At 38.2% G+C, this 25,296-nt stretch overlaps 1 protein-coding gene across 1 annotated transcript in view; it reads right to left on the minus strand.

Annotated features, from left to right (window-relative positions):
* Window positions 1-1,666: 1,666 nt before the first annotated feature.
* Window positions 1,667-25,296, minus strand: part of LOC126092299 (THO complex subunit 5 homolog) — a 170,567-nt gene continuing 146,937 nt past the window's right edge. The window contains exons 13-14 of the mRNA XM_049907819.1: window positions 2,211-2,398; window positions 1,667-2,100 (exon numbers count right to left, since the gene is read on the minus strand). Coding sequence (XP_049763776.1) covers window positions 2,034-2,100; window positions 2,211-2,398 — 255 coding nt within the window. The 3' untranslated portion in view covers window positions 1,667-2,033. The remainder of the gene's footprint in view (window positions 2,101-2,210; window positions 2,399-25,296) is intronic.

The raw sequence follows: 25,296 nt of genomic DNA on the forward strand, positions 1-25,296 counted from the left end.
CCAGTGCTCAGAGACCGACTGTAAATGTGGCCCATGACCGCAGCCATGGTAGCATGTGTCAGCCAGAGAGAAGCAAACCTGCTGTGCAGGGCCCCCACCCCAGGAGGACATGGTGGTAAGAGCTCGAACACTATCAATATTCCCAGCACAAACACCCGTCATATCAAGGCAAAACGCTGAAACACGCTGAATATTGTTCGACAAAGGTGTCACGATGATCACAACAATTACAAAACTGCATTTGTGCGGTAGAGAGTTTGGAAATGGTTGTGAATGGTCATTATATCTTTATTCGAACAAACCTAGTTATTCTCATCAGCCATCATGCCACGTAGTGCTTGGCAGCGGCGGGAGATATGGCACGAATTGTTCCAACTTTTATACATGTTTATCTGTTCAGATCTGCTGAGTACAGAGCCCTGGTGTCAAGAAACGTAACCACGTAATATTTGTAAACACTACGGGAAGGCCAACATCATTTTTTTTCTCAACAAATATTTTTTCGTAATGCATAAATTGCGGGAAAGTTATAAATATGTTGACAAAAAATTGGGTGCAAATTAATATTATGGACATAGGAAATTTGACGGGAACGATAAAAAATGTCGTAAATGAGAAAATGTTAATTCCGGGAACATATAAGTGGGGTTATACTGTATTTGGAGTCTGTTGTCAGTGACCTGAAAGACGGTGAAGTGCTGTGTTAGCCATTGTAAATACGTGTCCAAATATCTCTGGCATTGTTAAAGGGGAGAAACATAGATGGGCACTTTCACCCTGAGAAATGACCACTGTCTGTATTGCATAGCTACTTTGTGTTAGTTGATCCTTCAGAACTGAATTTCTAGGTGGAGCAACTGAATTTGCTGTTCATGTTATTGTTGAAACTTGCTGTTCGAAGAGTTTTATAAGCTTTCTTTCCATGGTACTCTGATAATCTTTTACCTCATCGCCAATTATTATAACCAAGAGTTGACTGAATGTTGGGAATGACACAAAATGCTGTAACGACTGCAGTCAGGGACTGTCAACAATTGGATCTCCCGAGTGTGAACAGCAAAGACAAACAATGAGGAAATGGACAAGTTGAGACTGCGCTACAGACAAACAAAGTCCAACAACTGATACAAAGAGAGGAAATATGAGACTTCATGAAGCAGAGACCAAGCACAAATGGTGCATTACAACAGTGAGACAACAGTAATGTGAAGAGATCACTGAGTCTGATACTGCTACACATTGTAACTTTGTAGAATGGTCATGGACTCTTAACCGGCTAGCAGAATGGTATGTGGTGCCACAGGGTTCTGTGCTCATTGTTTTTACAAATTGGTTGCCATAATGTAGCTTACTGTTCCATTAAAGTTGCTTAAAGGTGTGCCGCCACATTTTCTACTTTCCTTTTAATATAAAGCTGTCATGTCTGTTACAGCTTTATTGAAGAAAGGATATTATGAAGGCCAAAACTTTTATTTATCATTAGAACTACTCAAATTATTGCCACTTTTATGTGTTATCGACTATTATGTTCTTCTTTTTAATTGTCAGAATCTAATACACAATGCTCAGATACATTACTCACTCAGTTTTTCATCCACATACCACCAACACATTCATCTAAATCTACACAAGTAATACCCAGAGAAACTATATCAGAACCACAGAATCATTATGCTGAACTGTTTATTACTTTCATGTCTATTCACAATGCTTATAACAGTAGAAAACCAGCATGAATTTACTACCTTTCTGATACACTGTTATGTTTCTACCATGTTAAGTACTGCTTTGCTCTTCAGTTTACAAAAATACTGCACACCACTGAACTCAAGATAGTATACAACACTACAATACAGGCAAATTTTTTCATTGGCCAAAGCCAAAACTTTTATTTTTAATTTTTTTATAAGCTTTGTGAACCAGAGTTGGAAATAATGCAATAATTAGATGGATTCCATCAATCATTTGTGGTTGGTTGTTCACAGAAATAATGTAAACTGATTTCAACTCGTACAATGTGAATGTTCTTCCAACTACCGCTGTGTAAATATACCACCTCCAAGTTGAAGATATTTGTATGGTCTGCAACGATTCCGTCCCCTGTAATGAAAACAGAACATTTTAGATTGCTCATGGTTCAAAAAACATGTGACATAGAACTTAATTCTCTGCCACAACAGCCTCAATGACACTGAATCAGAGATACTAACTTTACAGGCTTGAGAAAAATTTTATCTCTCGGGAATTCTGGTGGAGCTATACCCGTTGCTCCTGATGCTTCCAGAAAGACATCAAAGCAGGACATGAGGCGCATAATCTGACACATCAATAATGTCTGTCCCCAACTGCGGCCTTGGATAAGTTCCATCCAGTGTGTGTTAAGTTCTTTTTCCATATCCTGAAATCATTGACAAAGTCTCAAATAATAGATAATATGGTAAAACATTCATATTGTGAAAGAACTGTGAAAACTGTAAGTCATTTTGAACAAATGGGCATATAGTGGAACCAAGACACATAAGATGTTTCAAATCAGTAGCCTATACAATAATTTTAAGATTCATGTGAATATGTAAGTGTTGCCATCTTAATAGAGAACACAGTTACTGCATCAATCATCTGTTGATACAAGTTCTCCAGTTATTTGTCTCTCTTATCTTTTCCCTTTTCTTTCATCCACCACAAGTCTTTGTGCTTAAGCAGCCAACACGACAGTTACTGCTGCATTTCCCCACTATCTTACACCAAGAAATTATTTTTCTTTGTGATGAATCTAGGCTTTGGTAAGACATTTGGAATGTTACAGCCGTGTGCACCACTGCTGAAGCACTACCGCCTGTTACCAGTTCACTGAGCCACCTCCGCCACAGTCACTCCACATTGATTCATTCCTCTAGTTGGTAAGTAAAAAAAAGGTTGTACATTTCACAAAAAATGGTTGTACATTTGTAAAGTGTATTGATATCATCACAGTATTTTGTCTTCAATTTTGTAATTCACATTGAACATCTTCCAACCTTCTTAGATTGTGGCATTTCTAATAAGATCCAGTGATACATCTATGAACTTTCAGAAATTTCGTTTCAGTTGCCTGGATACTAGTTTTGCCTCCAGAGTTTCTCACTGTAGTTTCATCACCCATCTGCGGTAATCTCTCTATAAGCGTAGGTGTGTCCATAACCATTGTGGGAATAGTGGTGTAACGAATTACAGACAACCAACGACAACCACTAATTCCATTTAGCCAGAAGTTGTCAAAAGGGCAGTAGCATATCACTGGTGAGACAGGTGAGTCTGGAGATGCTTTGTTTCATGCAGAAACTAGTGCTTGAGTGACAATTTATCTGGTAATGAATATGAAACCACTTTTTTTATAAGATTTATTCAAGCATAAACATGTTTCCAAGCAACTTCAAGCTTATCATCAGATGGAGGTGTTATAAGAACATTATGCTGTGGACCAAGTTTAGCTAGATGCTGCTGGCTGAAATGATGGAAATTTAGTAATCGGTGCTGAAACATTTATGAATCCGAAAGTTTCTTATGGTTTCAGGTAATTGCAATGAACTGCCTTGTGGTATCCATATCAAATATATTCCTATGATGTACATTATCATGCTATGTACACAAATATATGCAGTATTTAGTTGCACTTGGTTCTACACTGATGCGCCGAAAATTAACACTGGATGTTTTTACAAAGAATATGGGTATGATGGATGTCACACTTTACTACCTCATGGTCTTTGGCATGAGATACATTGTATTACAGTGCAAATATTAGTAGTACAGATATTACATTTTAGTAATTCTGCTAGCTGCAGGAATGTTTTTATATGTGCAATATAATTGTAATATGGGTTAAAAGTAATGCAAAAGCAAACAAATAGAGAGGAATATTTATACTGTGTTGTGTGTGTGTGTGTGTGTGTGTGTGTGTGTGTGTGTGTGTGTGTGTGTGTGTGTGTGTGTGTGTAAGTTACAGGAATGTTGTAGTTTGTTACATGACAAGGAGAACAAAATTAATGCAGGAAGATGAATATGAGTTAGTATTGTCATTTTTGTTGTCTTGGTGCCAGGTTGTCCTGGAAATACTAAAAGAAAAAGCTCTATTTTGATTCAGTTTGTTCATTTAGGATCTTTTGAGATGATTTTAGTTTGTGGATGTAAATCTTGTAATTGTTCAAGGAGGCCCATCTATATTCCTTTCTCAGCAATGTCTAGCACAGAAAGATTGTCATTAATATCACCAACAGAGTGTTCAGGATAAGCAATATGCGATGTAAAGCTGGACTTCTTTAAGTTTTTGAGTCAAAGGACGTCCATATGTTCTTTGTAGTGGGTTGCAAAATTTCTCCCTGTTTGGCATACGTAGAAGCAAGAATTGGGACATGTGAGTTTGTATATGCCAGAATTTTTATGCCAGTCTCCAGCAGATCTATTATTGTGAAAAATTTTATTTTGTACCCTATTGTCAGCGTGGAAGACAGGCAAATTTTGGCATTTCTTTCTTAGCTTGTAATGGTGATGGTGGTTGCTTAAGTTGACTTTCGATTTTTTCAACTATGCCGTTTATCAAAGAGGTGTTATAACCATTATTTTGGGCTATAGGTTTAAATATATTCATTTCTTTACATGCATCTTCTTCAATGATAAGGGTGTGGAGCATATGGTTTATAGATGACCTCAAGAAAGCAGTTTCATGTTGGTCTGGGTGGCATGAGGTATTGTTAATGGCAAATCACTGGTAGTGAGTTTTCTGTATATTTGGAAGCTATGCTTGTTATTGTGGGTAGAGATAGCCACGACATGGAAATTAATTCCTTCAGTGGTTTGATGCTCAACTGTGAATTTGATATTTGGGTTATACATCTCTTTGATAAACACCACAGCTGAAAAAAAACTAAGTAAACTTAAGCAACCACCATCACCATTACAAACTAAGAAAGAAATGCCAAAATTTGTCTGTCTTCCATTCCTTGGGGAAATGTCATATAAACTTGCAAATCTTTTCAGACCACACAACATAAAAATATCCTTCCACACTGACAAAAAAATCTACAAAATAAAATTGTTCACAATAATAAATGCACTGGAGAGTGGCATAAAAATTCTGGCATATAGAAACTCACATGCTCCTGTTCTTGCTTCAACATAAGTCAACCAGGGAGGAATTTTGCAAAATGCTACAAAGAACATACGGACGCCCTTCAACTCAAAAACTTTGTCCAGCTTTGCGTCACATATTGCTCATCACAAACACGCTGTTGGTGATATCAATGTCAATCTTTCTGTGTTAAACATTGCTGAGAAAGGAATACAGATGGACTTAATTACATAGTAAATATTCCACTCTTATTTGTTTACCTTTGTATAACTTTTAGCCCATATTATATTTGTATCGCCAACATAAAATATTCCTGCAGCTAGCAAAATTTAATTAAATATATATCTGTACTAAATGGAAAATTCAGGATGGAATGTAACAATATTCGAAAAGGATAGTTGCTACTCACTATAAAGGGGAGATGCTGAGTCACAGATAGGCACAGCAACTGTCTGAATATTAGCTTTTGACCTTTGTCTGAGATAGGACACACACACACACACACACACACACACACACACACACACACACACACACACACACACGTGTCTGTCTCTGTCTCTGGCTGCTGAGGCCACACTGCGAGCAGCTCAAATCTGTACTGTAATACAATGTATCTCATGCCAAAGACCATTATGTAAAGTGCAATATCTACCATATCCATATTCTTTGTAAAAACATCCCGCATTTTCTTTCTGTGAATAAGTGTAAAATCAAGTGCAGCTAAATACTGTGTATATTTGTGTACATAGCTTGATGATGTATATCATTGGAACATATTTGATATGGATACCACAAGACAATGTACTGTAAGTACCTAAAATATAAGAAACTTTTGGTTTCATAAATGTTTCATCACCGATTACTAAATTTCCACCAGCAGCATCAAGCATCAGTACTGCATGGGGGGGGGGGGGGGGGGAGTAATGCTACTGGTTGCATATTTGTTACCAGATAAATCACCAATTTAAATCACAGCACAGTCGCAGTTCGTCAATCACAATGGAGATTATATATATATATATATATATATATTTAAAAAGAAAGATGATGAGACTTACCCAACAAAAGCGCTGGCAGGTCGATAGACACACAAATAAACACAAACATACACACAAAACTCTAGCTTTCGCAACCAACGGTTGCCTCGTCAGGAAAGAGGGAAGGAGAAGGAAAGACAAAAGGATATGGGTTTTAAGGGAGAGGGAAAGGAGTCATTCCAATCCCGGGAGCGGAAAGACTTACCTTCGGGGGAAAAAAGGACAGGTATACACTCGCACACACACACATATCCATCCGCATATACACAGACACAAGCAGACATTTGTAAAGGCAAAGAGTTTGCCCAAACTCTTTGCCTTTACAAATGTCTGCTTGTGTCTGTGTATATGCTAGAGTTTTGTGTGTATGTTTGTGTTTATTTGTGTGTCTATCGACCTGCCAGCGCTTTTGTTGGGTAAGTCTCATCATCTTTCTGTTTAAATATATTTTTCCCACGTGGAATGTTTCCCTCTATTATATATATATATATATATATATATATATATATATATATATATATATATATATATATATATATATGGCGCTGGTATGCCATACTGGTACCTCTGGTGGAAAAAAGCATTAAAAACATTACTTTAAGACACCTAAATTAAAAAAATAAACTCCCCCCCTCCAAAAATGGCACAGTACCAGAACCTCTTATTTTACAAATCAAGCACTAATAGAAACCATTACAGAAAAGCTGGATTTTGATGCACTTATGCATGAACATGACACGGGTAACAGCTGCAGTCCTTTCTTATGAGACCATCAATTGTACAGTTGCCACAATTCACTACGTTACATATGAAGGTAATGTTGTAGTGTGATGTGTGTACAAACTACTTAAGGATTTATATAATAGTGAAGTTTCATCAGTTTGCTACTACCTCACTCCATAGCTTCTTACATCTAAGGATGACAGTAATAACATACTGGCTGGCGAAGAGTTCCCCTTTCAGACCTGATGGTCACAACTGCGAACATGAAGTTTGTTCACTAATATTTTACTGACAAGAAATGTCAGGTGCATCCAAACCCACTGTGCACATTTGTGTACATTTCTTTTAGCCATGCTCCAGCAGCTGCTGCTCTCTCGTGAGCAGTCTGTGAACCACATAGTAAATTACAGTCTCTGGTGGTGTCTCTCTGTGGGAAGCCATTACTCGTTGACTTTATTGCTATAATAGTCACGTCGTGGGTTTTGTTTATAAATGTTTCGTGTGGTTTCTTTCTTTTGGAAACATTAGACATTCTTTCAGTGGAATTTTCAGCAATTTCATTCAGTTCATATTTGTGTTATGTATCAGGTAAGTTTAATGTGCGCATTTGTGTACAACAGGTCGTTAATGGTGTAAAATAGAAAACTTAACCTAAAATGTGTCTCAGCTGTATTTGCATGGTTATGGTAGGTATGTGTGGTATTTTTTTCATTAATTTCTGTGCCAGCAGTAAGGAGGAGAATAACTGACCCATACATATGATTTTATTTTAAATTGCTGACTTTTGACTTACAAAGGAAAAGGTCATAAATTATACTTTGATAAATTATACTTTGACAACTTCTTTTCATCTTATCATCTGTTTCAAGTTCTGAAATCCCAAGGCATTAATGCAGCAGATACTGGCCATCAAAACAGATTTGCAAAGTACTTGCCTTTTTCAGATGATAAAACAATAATGAAACAAACCAGAGGTTACTGTGAGGAAATCACTAGTGCTGATGACATTAGCATGTGTAAGTGACAGTAGGCCAGTTGTATTGTGTTCAAACTTTGTTGGTAAAGGCTCAGTGGATAAAGTTGAGCATTAGGACAATAAACCACCATAAATATGTGAAAGTAGAAAGACATGAATTAATGAGAAGATATAATCATGCAATGGTTGGTGTGGGTCTATTTGATCAATTGAAAATGGCCTTTGCATAGGATTTTTCATGCTGTTGACTTTGCCATCATGCAAAGTTAGTTGGAATACAGACAAGATGCAGACAACTTGTCTGTCCCAAAGAAGAAGCAAATGGACCTTCTTTCCTGCTCTTAAATGTAAAAATGATGTCAGATATTTTTTTTATAAGTAAATAAAAAATTCAGGTCAGGTTAAGTTAAAACTGAATTTAAGGCATCTGTAATCTCAAGTATGGCAAATTAAGACCAGCTGTAACAAAAGAACTTGGGTTTGTAATTGTTTGTTGCCAAAGAGTTACAAATTTTCAAAAACATTTATGTACATTGCAATGCTAAATGTAATCTGTATGATCAGAGATACAACATTTCATAAAACCCTGGGCCGGACAACTTCTTATTATCAGAATGAAGAAAATGCTGACAGTTTACCACAAACATTATAAGTAACATAACCAGTTTTTTGTACACGTAATATCTAAACATATCAAAACTGAGTTTAATTACGTTAACACAAAAATAAAAAAAAGAAAGACTCATTTTCATTCATATTTGTAACGTATGGATCTCCCACTTAGACATGAAATGAAATTTTAAATGATCATTTACAGGCAATATCAAAGTTAAGATGAGAAAGAGAGAGATAACAAGCTTGAAAAAATGTCAACCAGTAAAATGATCAGTTTCGTATTTTTTAATGGATATTTTGTGTTGTTCTTTGCTGTTTTCAGTAATCCTTTACCGTCCCCCCTCTCTTCCAGAAAATTCAAGACAACTTTCAGAAAAGTTCACTTTTACCTAGTTTTCTTTTCACTAATGCAATGGCCATCCAGTTTCTTTTCTTCTGACCACTGGTTCTTCATGATGCTGAAGATTCTTTCAGCAAATAAGTTACTGGTAGGAACTGAAAATATGTATGATGTAAGCTTAAGCAATTGGGAATGAGAGATGTCAACTTTGGTCTGCTGCTTAAAGAAGTCTACCCAAATCTGGTCTTCTGCTCTACTTTTATCAAGTCCAGCAGGCGCATTCCCGAAATCACAGAATTCACTGTATAACTGTTCATCATCTAGGTTGAGATTAAATTTTTTGGTAACCTTTAAAATGTACTGTCACTGCAGACAAAAATCTTCCCATTCTTCAAACAAAAAACTTGTATGAAGACTGAACACATTGTTCTCAGAAAAGTCACAGTTTTGGGACAAATAATCAATGCAATGTGACAAGAAAGATTGCGCATCATTTTCAGAACTCAACTGCTGTGATTTTCATATTTATTCCAGGCTTTCATGATATTTCTTTCCTACGAATTTACTTTGTTTCCTGCTTGCTAGCTTGCCATTACAGTCCCTTATTATTCAACATAAGTAACTGAGCTGTCTTCTAGTTTTCTAACAGCAGTTTCAAACACGGGCAAAATATGCTGCATAAAACGTAAAGAGCATTTCGGAAGTGCATGTTCAGTTTCTTCAGCATCATGCTCCCCCATTTGTTGTCATAAACTACCTAATCAATCTTAAACTATCTTCCTCACTCTCTGAAATGAAATATACTTGATGGCAGGCCAGCAGTATCCAATTACATCAACTGAGGTAAGTAGTAAGAGACATCTTGTACAGGCATGTCGTAATATTTTCTTAAACTCTATAATAAAAAACTGTAACTGTACATTTGATTCAGAGGAACCAAATTCACTGTAGATTATGAGAACTAGTGCCTCTGTACCATAATTAAATGTACTGAGAGCATGCTTTACAGTATTATTTATGACATGGCAGTTGCAATTAGCTCAAAGTGGATGGCTCAAACAGCTCTGAGCACTATGGGACTTAACATCTGTGGTCATCAGTCCCCTAGAACTTAGAACTACTTAAACCTAACTAACCTAAGGACATCACACACATCCATGCCCGAGGCAGGATTCGAACCTGCGATCGTAGCAGTCGCGCGTCAAAGTGGATGAATTTTAGTTTTTTAGTAAATTTTCTTTCACCACAGTTCATTGGAGAATTGGCAGCACAGTACGCACTTACTTCATACAGATGAAAACCATCAGACACTGTAATGTTTTTTATTGCATGGAAAATGTATTTGTGTGTTTCTTTGAAGTGTCCTCTGGCAATCTCTGACATAGTCCATGTTTAAAATCAAAGTACTGAACTGAATAAGGAAAAGTTTTTTATATTTCCTCAGTTTGAAGCATCTAAAGACACAAAAAAAGAAAAGCATTACACAGTTCATCTATGACTACATCTCAACTGTATAGGTCAAGAACATTTTCCGAGATAGCCATTGCCCAAGTTCTTCACCACGGCATTTTCTTCAGATGTATGTTTCTTCACAAAGAAAATTGTAATTGTTTTATTTTTACGACACTACCATTATGCCAGAATGTCTTTTTGTGTCTCCTGATGTTACACTACAGCTTTCCTTCCTTCAAACTGTATCAAAAACATGGTGGGCAAATCACACACTTTGCTGTAAAGTCATTTTCTTTCATGAAGCATGGGGGAAAAATCATTGTTTCCTAACCAGTCTTTGTTTTAACTTCATACTACTGAAATGACGAGTGAAATAAATGTTAGTATCGGTGGTGTAGAGAAACAGCTGAATTCGTTACAACTTAACAAAGTTTCAGCACCCAATAGAATCCTTACCTGATTCTGTGCTGAATTTGTGACTGTGTTTGCCCCTCTTCAAACAAAAAGTCATTCCCAGTATTTAGAACCGATTTAACATCCAATTACAGCAAGAGTAGTACAACTGATCCACAAAAGTATCATCCAATATTGTTGACATTCTGAGCTCAAACATAATGAGTTATCGTGAATAGAATGACCTCCTCCATGCCAACCAGCATGGATTCTGTAAACATTGACCCTGTGAAATCCAATTCACACTTTTCTCACAAGACACACTGAAAGATTTGGATCAGGCAGTCAGGTAGATGCACAATTCCTTGATTTCTCAAAAGGATTTGGCTCAGTCCTACACCAACAATTATTATCAAAAGGATGACCTTATGGGGTATCAGATGAAATTTGTGACTGGATTGATGACTTTTATGGTAGGGAGTACACAGCATGTTATCTTGGATGGAGAGTTTTCGTCATATGTAAAAGTAACTTTCAGTGTCGCCCAAGGAAGTGTGTTTGGACGCCGTTCATGTCATAAATTAATGACATTGCAGACAATATTAATAGCAATCTCAAACTTTTTGCAGATGATGCAGTTATCTATAATGAAGTACTGTCTGAAAGAAGCTGTATAAATCTTCAGTCAGATCTTGATAAGATTTCAAAGTGATACACAGATTGGCTTTAAATGTTCAGAAATTTAAAATTGTGCACTTAACGCAAAAAAACTTAATATCCTATGACTACAATATCAATGAATCACAGCTGGCCAACTCAGACAAATGCCTGGGTGTAACAATCTGTAGGGATATGAAATGGAATGATCACATAGGCTCACTCATGGGTAAAGCTGGCAGTAGACTTTGGTTTATTGGTATAATACTGGAGAAGTGCAATCAGTCTAAAGAGGAGATTTCTTACAAATCACTCGAGCAACCCATTCTTGACTATTGCTCTAGTGTGATACCCATACCGAATATGACACACAGGGGATATTAAAGATATGCAGAGAACATCAGCACGAATGGTCACAAGTTTGTTGGACCTGTTGGAAAGTGTCACAGAGATGCTGAAGAATGGAACTGGCAGACTCTTGAAGATAGACGTAAACTATCCTGAGAAAGTCTACTAAGTTTCAAGAACCAGCCTTAAATGACTCTAGGAATGTACTACAATCCCATACCTATAACTCACATTGGAAACATAAGGAATTAGAACACTTACAGCATGTATAGAGGCATTCAAACCATCATTCTTCCATCACTCCATATTTGAAGGGAACAGGAAGAAACCCTAACAACTGCTACAATGGCACATACCCTCTGCCATGCACTTCACAATGGTTTGCAGAGTATAGGTGTACATGGTGATCTAGAACTTTCTTCTTTGAAACAGATCAACTTGACGAACTGTCTTCATCATTAGAGGAACGTCAACATATCTTTTCTGAACACTGATTCTTTCTAATTCTAAAATGCTCAAACTGGATGTGAAATGTGTTGACAACTTAAATACCCAATAATCCCTAATTTAACAGGTAAATATGTAGACTGAATCATAAATAGTGATTGGGGGGGGGGGGGGGGAGGGGGGGGGAGTCACACTTCATTTGTTCTTCCTCATGCAAGGTGGCATAAAAGTTTGTTCTGAGTTCCTTACCAGAATCCTGGACAGTACTTTAAATTCTGGACAATTCTGCGAAAAACTGGATGGGTAGTAACCCTACGTATGATACTTATGTAGACAGGTTGAAAGTCTCTGTATTAGGTGACAGACTTAACCTGATTTTAACCACAAACGAACATCATAACATCTAAAAGAGTTTTCGAGAAATGACAGCCACAAGGAAGCCATGATCACAACCGGTGTTTACCTTTCATCTGTTATCACTGCTTGCCATGCTAACAAACACCAGAACAGTTGTTACATATGCTTGAATGCTGTTCAATCCAATATAAAAATAGGGGGGGGGGGGGGGAGTGGTGGTGGTGGTAATGTGTCATATGACCTTGGCATATGTGAAAGATTAGCCTTCTTGTAGACAAATATCTATTAGACACAAAGCTAGCCCACAATTTGGGATGGATTATTCTATTGAAAGCCAAAGTAAAGTCTACTGCTATTGTTTGCTTTTAAATTATGTTCTTGTCTTTTGAATGTGATATCCTTCTGCCAAAATAATTTTATGCTTCTTCAAGCACAATATTGACAACTGTATGTACACTTTCACAATAAATCTTGGAAACAGAATTGAATAAATTTATCCTGCATTTTGAGAGAACCTTGACTGCATCCCATTACTTTGGAACATCCATCTCTTTTCCTCAAAAAATAGGGGAAAGAATGATGATGATGAGCCTGAAAATAAAAATAAGAGAAACAACAAAATGCAGAAAAAATGTAATGCTGTGGTGATGACTTCTGCTGTTAAACAAAGTTTTGGAAGATGATAATGGAATCAATGGTGATGTCTATTAAAATGCATATCATTTGATTGAGATCCAAAGCACTTGCAAAGGGAGGCCATGACGTTGAGATGACACATTTACTTCAAACTTTGTACACCTTTAGGAGGCCATTAAAACAACATAATGTGCAAGTAGTAAGGTGCACTATGCTGGCAATTTTGAGAAAATTGCAAGAGAAGTTTTATGTATTTATTATGTAACTGACATATCTGAATGAAGGTGCCAGCCATAAGAAGTCACTGTGGTCAAGTGATTAGCGTTCCCACTTAACAAGAGGGCATGGACGAGGTGACGGTTTGAATCCAGCTAACACATATGTTCTTGAAACTTCTTGGCAGATTAAAACTGTGTGCTGGACCAAGACTCGAACTCAGGACCTTTGCCTTTTGCGGGCAAGTGCTCTACCAACTGAGCTACCCAAGCACGACTCACGCCCCATCCTCACAGCTTTACTCCTGCCAGTACCTCATCTCCTAGCTTCCAAACTCTACAGAAGCTCTCCTGCAAACCTTGCAGAACTAGCACTCCTGAATGAAAGGATACTGCAGAGACATGGCTTAGCCACAGCCTGGGGGATGTTTCCAGAATGAGATTTTCACACTGCAGCGGAGTGTGCGCTGATATGAAACTTCCTGGAAGATTAAAACTGTGTGCCAGACCGAGACTCGAACTCAGGACCTTTGCCTTTTGCGGGCGAGTGCTCTGCGAAAGGCAAAGGTCCCGAGTTCGAGTCTCGCTCTGGCACACAGTTTTAATCTGACAGGAAGTTTCAAATCAGTGCACACTCCGCTGCAGAGTGAAAATCTCATTCATGTATGTTCTTAATCTATATTTTTTCATCACTGGTCACATTATTTAATTTATATGACATTTGAGAGGTAATATAATGAAAGAAAATGAAAAAAAAAAAACAAGAACGTGCATTTTTTTAAGTTGGAGTGAATTTCATATGTTATTTGACTATTTACTACCATTAATTAAATTTTCAAGGACAAAGGACAGGCTTGTAAACCCCAAGTCACTTCTTGATAAATAATGATGCAAACAATGTTATTCACAATCAGTAATACAGTATGTCTCAATGTTCCAGACCACAAGAGTAATGTAGAATTACTTGCCGGATGTGCTCTCGACATTGCAAGTTGCAGGATGGTATTTGTGACATCACAAGTTACAGGATGGTATTTATCATACAGACAAGGAAAACATAAATTGAAACAGCATCTACTACATTGATCAATGCAGTTTTCCCGCATTTATAAGGAATGTTCAGAGTTGACATTTTGAAAAATGTCTTTTTCATCTGACAGTTTGGATGCTAAGCACGCATAACGCAACATTTTGGCAAATAAAGTTGCTGACAACTGCTGATGTACTATGGAATGGATTTTAATAGCATCTTCGCGAGAAGCACTTTCTCATTTCTTGTCAATCAAAAATGAACATTTCTGAAGGCACTTGGCAAAGTTTTTTACTTGCTGACAGAAATAAATGTGGCATGGTTGGCAAATCAGAGTACATATGGGGTATGACTTTAACTGTGCAAGCTGGAAGACCTGCGTCAATGGTAAAGATGTCATCGCATGAATCAGGATGTGTTTCTTCGTTTACTTGTCGAAAGTTATAAATACATTTGTTCTAATAATTACATTTAATTAAAAATAAAAGTAGTCAAAGGACATACAATTCAGTAAAACTTCATGCAAATAAATGTGGTTTTTTAAAAATTGTATTACCACTCAAATGTCATATAAATTAAATAATATGACCAGTGATGAAAGAAATATATAAGTTTGAGCACTATTAAAACCGTCACCTTACATACATTTGTCTTACTTAGTTTGTATGCTAATCACTTGACCACCATGAACTCTAACGTCCAGCTCTTGTGCACAAATAATAGATGCATAAAACTTCTCTTGCAGCTTTTTCAGAACTGCCAGAGTGGTGAATCTTACTACTTGCACATTATGTTGCTTTAATGGCCTACTAAAGGTGTACAAAGTTTGAAGTAATCTGTGATCCCAACATTGTCACCACCCCTTGTTAGATTGAAGATGTCACTTGTACTGATTCATGCCTTAAAAATATCAGAGGTACTAAAAACATATCTTCAATGCAAATATTAGACTTTTTTAACAGTTAATACTTGATATTTCTTGGGCATTATTTGATACCCATAGTGGCATAAGGAATTGCATTATTTTGTCCACATAATACATCTAAGGTTAAATTTGGAAAAGTCTTCAGACATATAGAGCTGAGGTTGCTTATGCACATCTTTTATGCTTTGAAGCCATCACATGGAACCACCTAGATGAGTTGTCAGCAGTGTCAGACAGGACACATCATCATCCTGTCCTCATTAGGACAGGCCTCACACTGTTAACAATTGTACATACCCCCAGCACTGGGATACTGGCACGTGGCTTGTCAGTTTGAACTGGTACCCTGAGTATCATTTATCTGAGTAAACAGCAGCCCACACTGCATAGAAGTATAAGAAGGGCTGAGTGTCACCGAAGTAAAGAGAGAGAGACTGAAGCTTAACCTAGCAGTAGCCTAATAGATACCTAAACACTATTTCCACAATTTTAAATTGTAAATAACAAAAAAAAGTTTCAAATCATAAAATATCTTAAAAATCTCTATGTGTTCTATCAAATATGATGACTGGAATCTTTGTTTATCAATTTTTCATCTAAGACTTTTATCCATTACAGATGTGGAACACTGCAACTGTGATGAATAAAGGTTTCTAGAAATTATTGCAACCAGTTATCTTTTCTTTTATTCTTCAATTTCTACCTAATATGACCACATCTGAATCACCTAGTGATTCATCATTAGGTAGTATGTATTTATTGCATGTTTACAGCATTGTTGGGGTTGCGTAGCTGTGGCAAGATATAAAAACAAAACATGGAAGTACTGAACGTGTGAATAATTCTTGCCACATTCAGTGCCTACATGTTTTGTTTTTACATCTTGCCACAGCAGAGCTACATACACGACTTCCACAATGCTGCAAATAAAAAACAAATATGTATCATCTGATGATGAATCACTAGGTGATTCAAAACCAATCATGGTAAACAAAAATTGAAAACTAAGACAGAAGGTGACTGGTTGCAGTAACTTTTTGGCAGCCTTTAATTTTTCATTGCAAAAAGCCTCTGTTAATTTGTGAGTACAATGGTCTGACCAACACACCCAAGACTACAGCAATTGCACAAAGGAAATACAGGAAACAAAAAAGTTAAGTTTCAGAATGTCAGAACTCTTACTTGGGTGTCACCTGTTAAGAATGGATGTGGGAGGAGGGAAGAGAAAGCTGTGCACTCACTTAAATCTGTGCACCACAACAAACACTCTGCCGAATTACTACCACATTTTGATCTGTATGAAACAACAAGGTGAATGTCTTTGAATATCAACAATGAAGTGGCTCTGGTGTGCTTTCAGGTGCTCAGCTGAGTTGGCCCAATTTTTATGTACAATATTCTGAGGACCACTTGGAGTCTGAGCAGTGAGTACACACAACAACACAGCTCACAGCACCTGAAGAACACAACTGGGAAGTTGCCGAAATATTGTCCATGAAATTTGAATCAACAACTCTGCTGAACACCTCACACTGAGCAAACATGAGAGATCACAGTGAAGTGGCATCATTAGACTGACTGTCTATGTACAGTGAAAGGTGAAAGCAGGTAGTATTATCTGGAACAAGGCAACTGTGAACAGGCAGAAATATAAGGGGCGATAAAAGAGAGAGAGAGAGAGAGAGAGAGAGAGAGAGAGTATCTGACATGTGCAAACCGGTGGCAGGAGGATAATGTTGCGGCGTGTGCAATGAGGTGTGGTTATGAGTGTGGAAGTTCAGAGCCCATCACTAGAGGGCACACACGCACATCACGTGACTATAAAGAGCTAGCAGCAGCACGCATCAATCGTCCAACGCTGCCAGTCACATTGATTGATGCGTCAACAGAAGAGCAAAGAGGTGTTGTTCGTTTTCTGACAGCAGAAGAAGTAGGAGGAACAGACATTCATTGACAAATGACGCAAGTGTATGGCGAACACTGCATGTTCCTTGCAAGGGTCAAGGTGTGACACAAGCGCTTCAGGGAAGGATGCATGTCGTTAGCTGATGATGCACGGTCTGAAGCACCACACTGCATTACCGATGACATCATCCAGCTCATGCATGGACTCACTCCCGAGGACCACCGAGCGACAGTGAAAGCCATAGCCACCGTGGTCGGATTGAGCGTCGGAAGTGTTCACACCATCATGAAGGAACGACTGTAAATGTGCAAAGAGTGTGCCCAATGGGTGCCTCACAGTCTTCAATCACACCAGGAAACATGTCGAGTGGCCCACTGTCTTGCTCATCTGCAGCACTATGCTCGGGAAGGGAATGCTTTCCTGGCACAAGTGGTGGCTGGAGATGAGTCATGGTGTCGTCACTTCGAACCAGAATCAAAATGATAAAAGTCTCCAGTGAGAGCATCCAGGGTCACCACCAACAAAAAACGAGTGCAGGAAAGGTTATGCTGACATTCTTCTTTGACCAAGGTGGCCCCCTTCTGATTCACTTTCTGCAGCATGGAACAACAGTGAATGCCCAGTGTTACCCACAAACCTTCGCCAAGCGATCAAATCAAAATGAGCAGGCAGTCTCACCCGTGGGGTCATCCTGCTCCACAACAATGCAAAGCCTCATACGGCCAACACAGTCGCGGACTAGTGCAGAAATTCAAATGGGAGGTTCTCGGCCACCCTCCATACAGTTTGGACCTCTCTCCGTGTGATTATGCCATTTTTTGTCCCCTTAAAAAGGCTCTGAGGGGCAAACGATTCACCTCAGATGACAACGTCCAGCTGTATGTGTGGAACTGGTTAATATCGCAGCCCCGGGAATTTTATGAGACAGCCATTCACTGCCTTGTGTCACAGTGGGACAAGTGTCTCAACAGCCAGGGTCAATACTTCTAACATACAGTTACTGGTTTCTGTAATTATGCCTCCAGATCATTTCTTTTTGAATGCCCTTATACAATAGCTGTTGTGTTACTTGAGTCCTAGATATAACACAGCGGTCACTGCAAGATTACTATTAATGCCAGAGATACTGCACACCCATGAGATAGGGCAGTGTGATGGGATTTTGTTTCTACAGATTATGAAGCCAGAGAAGCAAACACAGTACCTCCATTAAGATATATCAGACTCGTGAAGTGACCTATTGTACTGGCAATATGATGATAATTAATAATACTGGTTGTCTAGTTACAAAATAGATAATATGGACTTATTCAGAATACCAATTAGATTTTTCTGGACAACAGACCACATGTAATCACCAATTTTGATCCTTAGCAACACACTAAACTTGCCAGGCATATGTGAATGTGTGCCATTCTCTTGCAGCACACACAGGGTTTAATGACCCTCTGTAACAGCTCATAGTGGGCTGACTCTGTTGGTAACTGATCAGGAGCAATTCAAATCTTGCTGCTGCTATTTAGCAGTCAACATCACTTACTTATTAGCTGAATATTTTAATTTGCTACAGCATTCTATATATGCATAAATATGAACTATCTATGCTGAGATAGCAGTTCCACTCTGTCTGTATATTCGTGTGTGGCTAATAAATGTACTTTAAGTGCAAAAATGTTAGTTGTTGATGGTCTTGCTTTTGCAAATGGTACCTGATATGGGAATTTATGTGACAATATAATCATGTGATATCCTAATAAAATAATGTACACAATCATAAGAAAATGCACACTGCTAATTATTTTATGGAATTTCAAACAATACCTTATGCTCAATATGAAACTGCATCATGGTCTGGGGATAGTCTCTCTGACTACTAATTTAAAAATTCTATGTTCAAGGTTTGATCCCAGCTACTGCTTGGATTCTGAATAAAAGCCATCAGCAATGGCAGCTCACAACATCCATTGTAAGGAGTTACCCTGTTTCTGCCAAAGTCTCGTCAAAGAGGATGGAGGTGTAAAGATTCAGGATGCATTTCTGCCTTTGGAGTGTTGAACTATCCCTGAAGGCAGATGAATCCATAATGGCAAATGGCATGAGAGTGGGTTAGGCAATGGAAACCACTGCACGTAAGGCATAAAACGTGTTCCCACAAGGTGTGTGAGCTGTATAGAAAAGTGTCCTGAGCATCTCTCCAGTGGCAAAAGATTAGAGATTAGTTCTCTATTTGATCTGCAGGAAGGGTCTTTCGAGAGTATGATGAGGAAAAGACTTAACTGTGAGAGGGTAACATGCCACGAGGTGGAGTATGGAGTGTCAGAAATCTGAATGCGGTAGGGAAGCTAGAAGATCTGAAAATGGTAGTGCTGCAGTGACTGGGATGGTCAGCCACTAACGTAGGTGGTGCTACTGAGTAGCTCAAGATCAGGAGGTCAATGTACCATTACCCTGGTTAGGGTGACCAGTAATGAGTGGATGCCTGCCAGATGCCCAGTGGGATATAACAGACACAGTATGGACAACATGTCCTTTTTCTTTTGGCTTTACAACACTGCATGGGTCTTTACCTCCTTAACAATTTCCTTCCATTCCTCCCTCTCATTTACTTTCATTCTCTAGCCTCTGATTCCTATGTTTAGAATGTGCCCCAGACAGACTATTCTTTTAATTAGCCTTACAATTTCAGTTTCCTGTATGAGATAATCCAACAGACCCCTTGATAACTTTTCCATAGTATTCTTCATTCAAATATCCTGAGTTGTTGTTTATCAGCGCTGGTTAGTGTCCATGCTTCACATCCATATGTAACCACTGGCCTAACTGTAACCTTACATACAGGCATTCTGAGCTGTCAATTCACCATCCCTGATGTCACTAGTTTCTTAAATGTATGGTAACACTTATTACCACTTGAAAAATGTGCTTTCATTTTTGTGGACATGGAGTTTACTTTATTAATTTCAGCCCCAGGATATTCAAAATCCTTTACAAAACTCCATTAAAACCTGCTGCTGACTGGTTATCAGAGTTGCTATCCTCTATTCTGTGGACCTTCATATATTTAGTCTTTGATTCATTAATTTACAGTCACTTATGCTGTGGCAGCTTGGTCCAGGTCCACCGCTACTCTCTCTTTCACCAACTAATAACTTCAATGTAATCAGCATATGCAGCCAGCTGGGTGGTTCTTATACATACGGGCCTTATTAATGTTTGTATAATTCCTTGTAAGGCAAAACTGAAAAGCATCGTGGAAAGAGCATCACCTTGTCTAACTCTTTTATTGATATTGTAATGGTTGGTTAACTCAACATCCACTTTAACTGTTGCCTTGTAACCTGCCACTGTTGTCTTAATAACCTAAATATATTTGGATGGTATGCCAATCAGTTTTATCTTCCTTATTTAGACTATAGAAGGCCTGTTGGCGTAGATATTACTGAGGTCTATACAGAAACAAGATTAAAATGTCTCCAATGAAATACGAGAATGAAGCAAGCTACATACAATGAAAAGAGGATAGAAGCAGCAAGGGTATGCAGAAAAAAGAAAAGACTTAAAATGGAAGATAGAAGATATGAAAGAGCAAAAGAGCATTACAATAGGAATGAGAATAGAAAGTTTTATAGGAAGTTAAAAGAAAGAACACATGGGTAGACTAAAAATAATTGGCTGCAAGGATAAAGACCAAATTTGCTGACAGAAAAGTGAAAAGTGATGGACAGATGGAGGGAATATTTAAAGAAATCCTGGAGGGTGGTCATACTGACTGAGAGCAATGGATATACCATTCAGTAGAACCAAAAATAGAAGAGGCTACTCTTGCAGAAGTACAGAAGGTGGTAAATTGTCAAAAAATCACCAAATATTCAGGAGATGGTGGAATAACTGCTGAGTCATTACACAGAGGAGGCATTGTTTCACACAAATGGAGTAATTATCCTGTATATAAGAAAGGCGACAAGTCATGTTGCTCTGACTACAGAGGGATCAATCTGCTGAATATGACATATAAAGTTTTGTCTGTTATCCTCTACAATAGATTGGCCCCAAGTGTGGCAGATATAATCAGTGATTTTAGGCCTAACAGATCAACTGCAGCCCATATATTCGTTCTGAGACAAATACAGAATAAATGATATGAATACAATATCGAACTCAACAATATTTATGTGGATTACAAGCAGGCCTTACACAGTCTAAATAATATTGGCAACATAAATAATATTATTCTGAATACAACAGTAGTTGGGATGTTGCCCCTGGAAGCCAGAGCTCTTAGTCAGATGCAGCATGCGCACAACCTGGGGGTGCCATTGTCAGCACATGGCCAGCGTTCAGAGGTGGGCACGGCTGCTGAGACAGCAGGTCATTCCCCTGCACATCTACTGCACTGCCTAATGGCAGCCAAACATCTAAGCACAGGATGTGCTGTGTTTGCAGCTCTCTCTCTATGACATCCATTTTACTGCATTGGTACCAGACAATTCAATGACCCACAGTAGGGAGAATCTCAACACTCTCCCTTACCATGGCTTATTGCATTACGAGGCAAGGCATCGCAATTTTTACTGACCTGGCTATGCTGAGTACATTATTTTGTGGTGCAACAGTGCAATGATTCAATACAGTATGAATCAATGAAGTGGGGTGGAAAGAGGATAAGGATTTCTAATCAAATATGCAGTAACGTCAAATGCAGCAGAAAACTGTTATAACGGGAGTTGGAGTTCAGTTACAACATCATAAGCAGAAGATGAACTGATTGAGAAAGTGTATGAGGCACTGACCAAGCAACTTAGTAGATAAAGGGTGGTGAAAAACTGATCATCAGGGGCACTGGAAGGAATAGAAGATGCTGGGACAATATGGGCTTGGTAGCAGGAATGGGAGAGGATTTTTTGTACAAATACACTGAAAGTGAGAAGCAGCAAAATTTAACATCAGTATGCCATTCCAATGTCAGCTTAAAAATTATTGAAATAATACTACTTATATGCTGGGTATAAACACACTTTGTAAACTGAAGTCATCGTCAAGCCCTACCAAACTGGGTGTTCCAGCATGTAGATAATTACAAACCCACTGAAATGTATGGTAGACACGTACCCAAAATGTAAGTAGTATTAATTCGATAATTTTTAATCTGACACTGGATTGGCACCCTAATGTTAAATATTGATCCTTCTCACATTCTATGCATTTTTACAAAAGATTTTTTCAGTATTGTACTTGATAGTGGTTTAACGCCAAAATCATGACAGTAATATAAAGAAGTTTGTACAGTCAAATGGCAGAAATATCATTCAAACATTTTTCCATGACTATGACCCAAAAATATGAAAAGATTATCAAACGTCAGATAGTAATAGAAAATACTTATCCAAGAATTGCAAGATGAGGAGTAATATTTGGAAAAGCCCTGGAAGCTCAGAAAGTTACCAGCTGGATTAAATCCCAGTGAGAGAGAAATCAATTATTGGATTGAAAGGTATGCCCTGGAGAAGATGCAAAGACAGATCACAATTTAGCAATCATTAAAAGTAAGGTGATGTTTAAGAGAATCACTCACAAGAATCAGTGTACAAAGAAGTCAGATACTCAAACAATAAGGGATGATGATGAAGAGTATGAAGTTCTCATAACCTGTAAATACTTGAATCACAGTAGATAATTCTGTTGATAAGGAACAGACTTCCCTAAAAATGACAATCACAGAAGTCAGACAGAAAAATATGTGCACAACAAACGATTTATATAACAGGGCGCAGATGTAGTGAAGGGTACACATTATGGCCACCAATTCTGTCATAAAGACGGTACATCTCCTAGGCAGAGAGAGTTATTCACTGGTCTCAGTGCATGTCACTTTATGCTCTTCAACTATTGAGCCATCCATATAAATGATATCTGAGTTGGGGTATTCACTAAGTATCAAGAGGAACAACTGGTAAAATACCAATGGCTGTATCATATCCTTTGGGCTAAGAGAAGTACTCAGATACGAAGGAATTAAAAACACTGGTTGCGAGTGGGAAATGATTTAAATCAATGGAAAGTTGAAAATTGGTGCCAGACCAAGACTGGAACCTGGGTCTGCTGCTTACTAAGCTAATGTGCTGACCACTGTGCCATCCGGACACAGTGTTCATCGCGGCTGCGCGGACTACCCTGACACACCTACTGTGAGACCCAAATTCTCAACTTACACTACTAAAGTAGTGCCCCTTGTTTATTATCTTCATTACTCATAGCATTTTGCTAATTCTCATAAGAGTTCGAGCCTTGCGTGCATCCGTGTTGAAGAGATCATTGGCTGCCCTTATTGACAGGAGGTAAGCAAAGGTTGGAACTGACTGACTATAAGAGGGCTGACATCCAACTTTCCAAATGAGATCACTTTTCTGGAATTTTTACTTCTGAATCAGAAAACAGATTGTTGATTCAGACATTCTGGATTGCTATTGATGTTTATGGCATAGATAAGTAGTAACTATTGGTGCCTGATCCATAAGAGGGAATCCCTTCCTCTATCAGGATGCTGCCCAACAAGGCTCATCCAGAAGGCACGTGTCATAGGCCTGATATCACAACTGTGGCTTGCATGTAAGACTACAACTGCCATTGGTACTGCTGATCCATACGCTAGGCTCCTACAATCTTAAAGTAATAACAGACAGGGTAACACAAATAAGTTTTAACTGTCATGTCCACTCGAGCTGTTGTACATGCAGTAACAAAGCCTTAGGATTCATACTTGATGACCAAATAATGGCTTGGTATTCATGAAATAGTCACCATCTGCCTGTTACAGGCCAGGAATTGAGGCACATATACCTCTCCTTGTCTGACAGTTTAGTTTTCATCTCAGTTCAATCCCAATTATGGGAACATATTAGGGTTGTATCCTTTTGCGTTGACGAGAGACAACTGCTCTGACAGCGTAGTTCAACTTAATTCGCTTTGTTGCAACGGAGCTGCCCACTCCAACTGGAGGCTCTCCCCATAGGTATCATTCCAACTAAGCAATGGTCCTCTGGCTTAGAGGCCATTGCCAGGACCGACAATACTGAAAAATATTTTGAAAATGAAGTGCAGGTCAAACTTAATGATTGGGGGGGGGGGGGGGGGGAGGGGTGGAGTTGGGGTGGGGGGAGTGTAGAATTCAACAAAAAAGGAAAATCCAGTAACTAGAAACAGAAAGCAGAGGAATGTGCTGTTGATGGAAAAGAAACAGTCAGAGAATATAACTGCATCACCAAGCCTGCAACACAAATACTCACAAAACAGTTTTGAGCCACCTTTGGGGGGAGGGGGTGATATGATAGAAGAAAAGAGAGGTGTCAATTTGGAAGGCACATGGGATCCAGTATAAGAGTCAGTGTTTCACAGAGATTTGGGAGATCACATGCAGTAGGAGGGATTAATAACAACCCTTCAGAATTACAAGTATTAATTGAAGAAATTGCAACCAAATGATTATTCAAGTTTGTGTGTTGAATCACTGCAACTGGAAATATATTATTGAACTCTCAATTGAATATTGAATATCCCCCACAAAATTCACAAGATATGAAATGGTGATAACTGGAAGAGCCATCACACAATCAGTTTAACAGCTCATGCATCCAAGTTACTGACAAGAATAACATACCAGTGAATGGGAAAGAAAATTGAGGATCTGTTAGGTGATGATCAGTTTGACTTCAGGAATAGCAAAGGCACCGGACAGCCAGTCATGACGAAGAAAAATTAATATACCTCCATTATATTTATCGATATGTAAAAAGAGTCTGACAATGTAAAACAGTGCAGTATGTTTTAAATACTCAGAAAAATATGAATAACCTATAAGGAAAAATGGGTACTCTACAATATGTATAAGAACAAAAAGGTAAACAATAAGAATGGAAGACAAAGGAAGAGGTTCTCAAGATTCAAAAGGTCATAATAAGGCTGACAGGCTGTCTTTCTCCCCCACTGTACATCAAAGAAGCAGTGGTGGAAATAAAAGAAAGGTTCAAAGGGGATATAAATTCAGAAAGAAATAATATTAATGATAAGATTTACTGGTGACAGTGCTATCCTCAATTAAAATGACGAAGAATTACCATCTACTCAAAACTGAA

Source organism: Schistocerca cancellata, chromosome 7, assembly GCF_023864275.1.
Source record: "Schistocerca cancellata isolate TAMUIC-IGC-003103 chromosome 7, iqSchCanc2.1, whole genome shotgun sequence".
Lineage (NCBI taxonomy): Eukaryota > Metazoa > Arthropoda > Insecta > Orthoptera > Acrididae > Schistocerca > Schistocerca cancellata.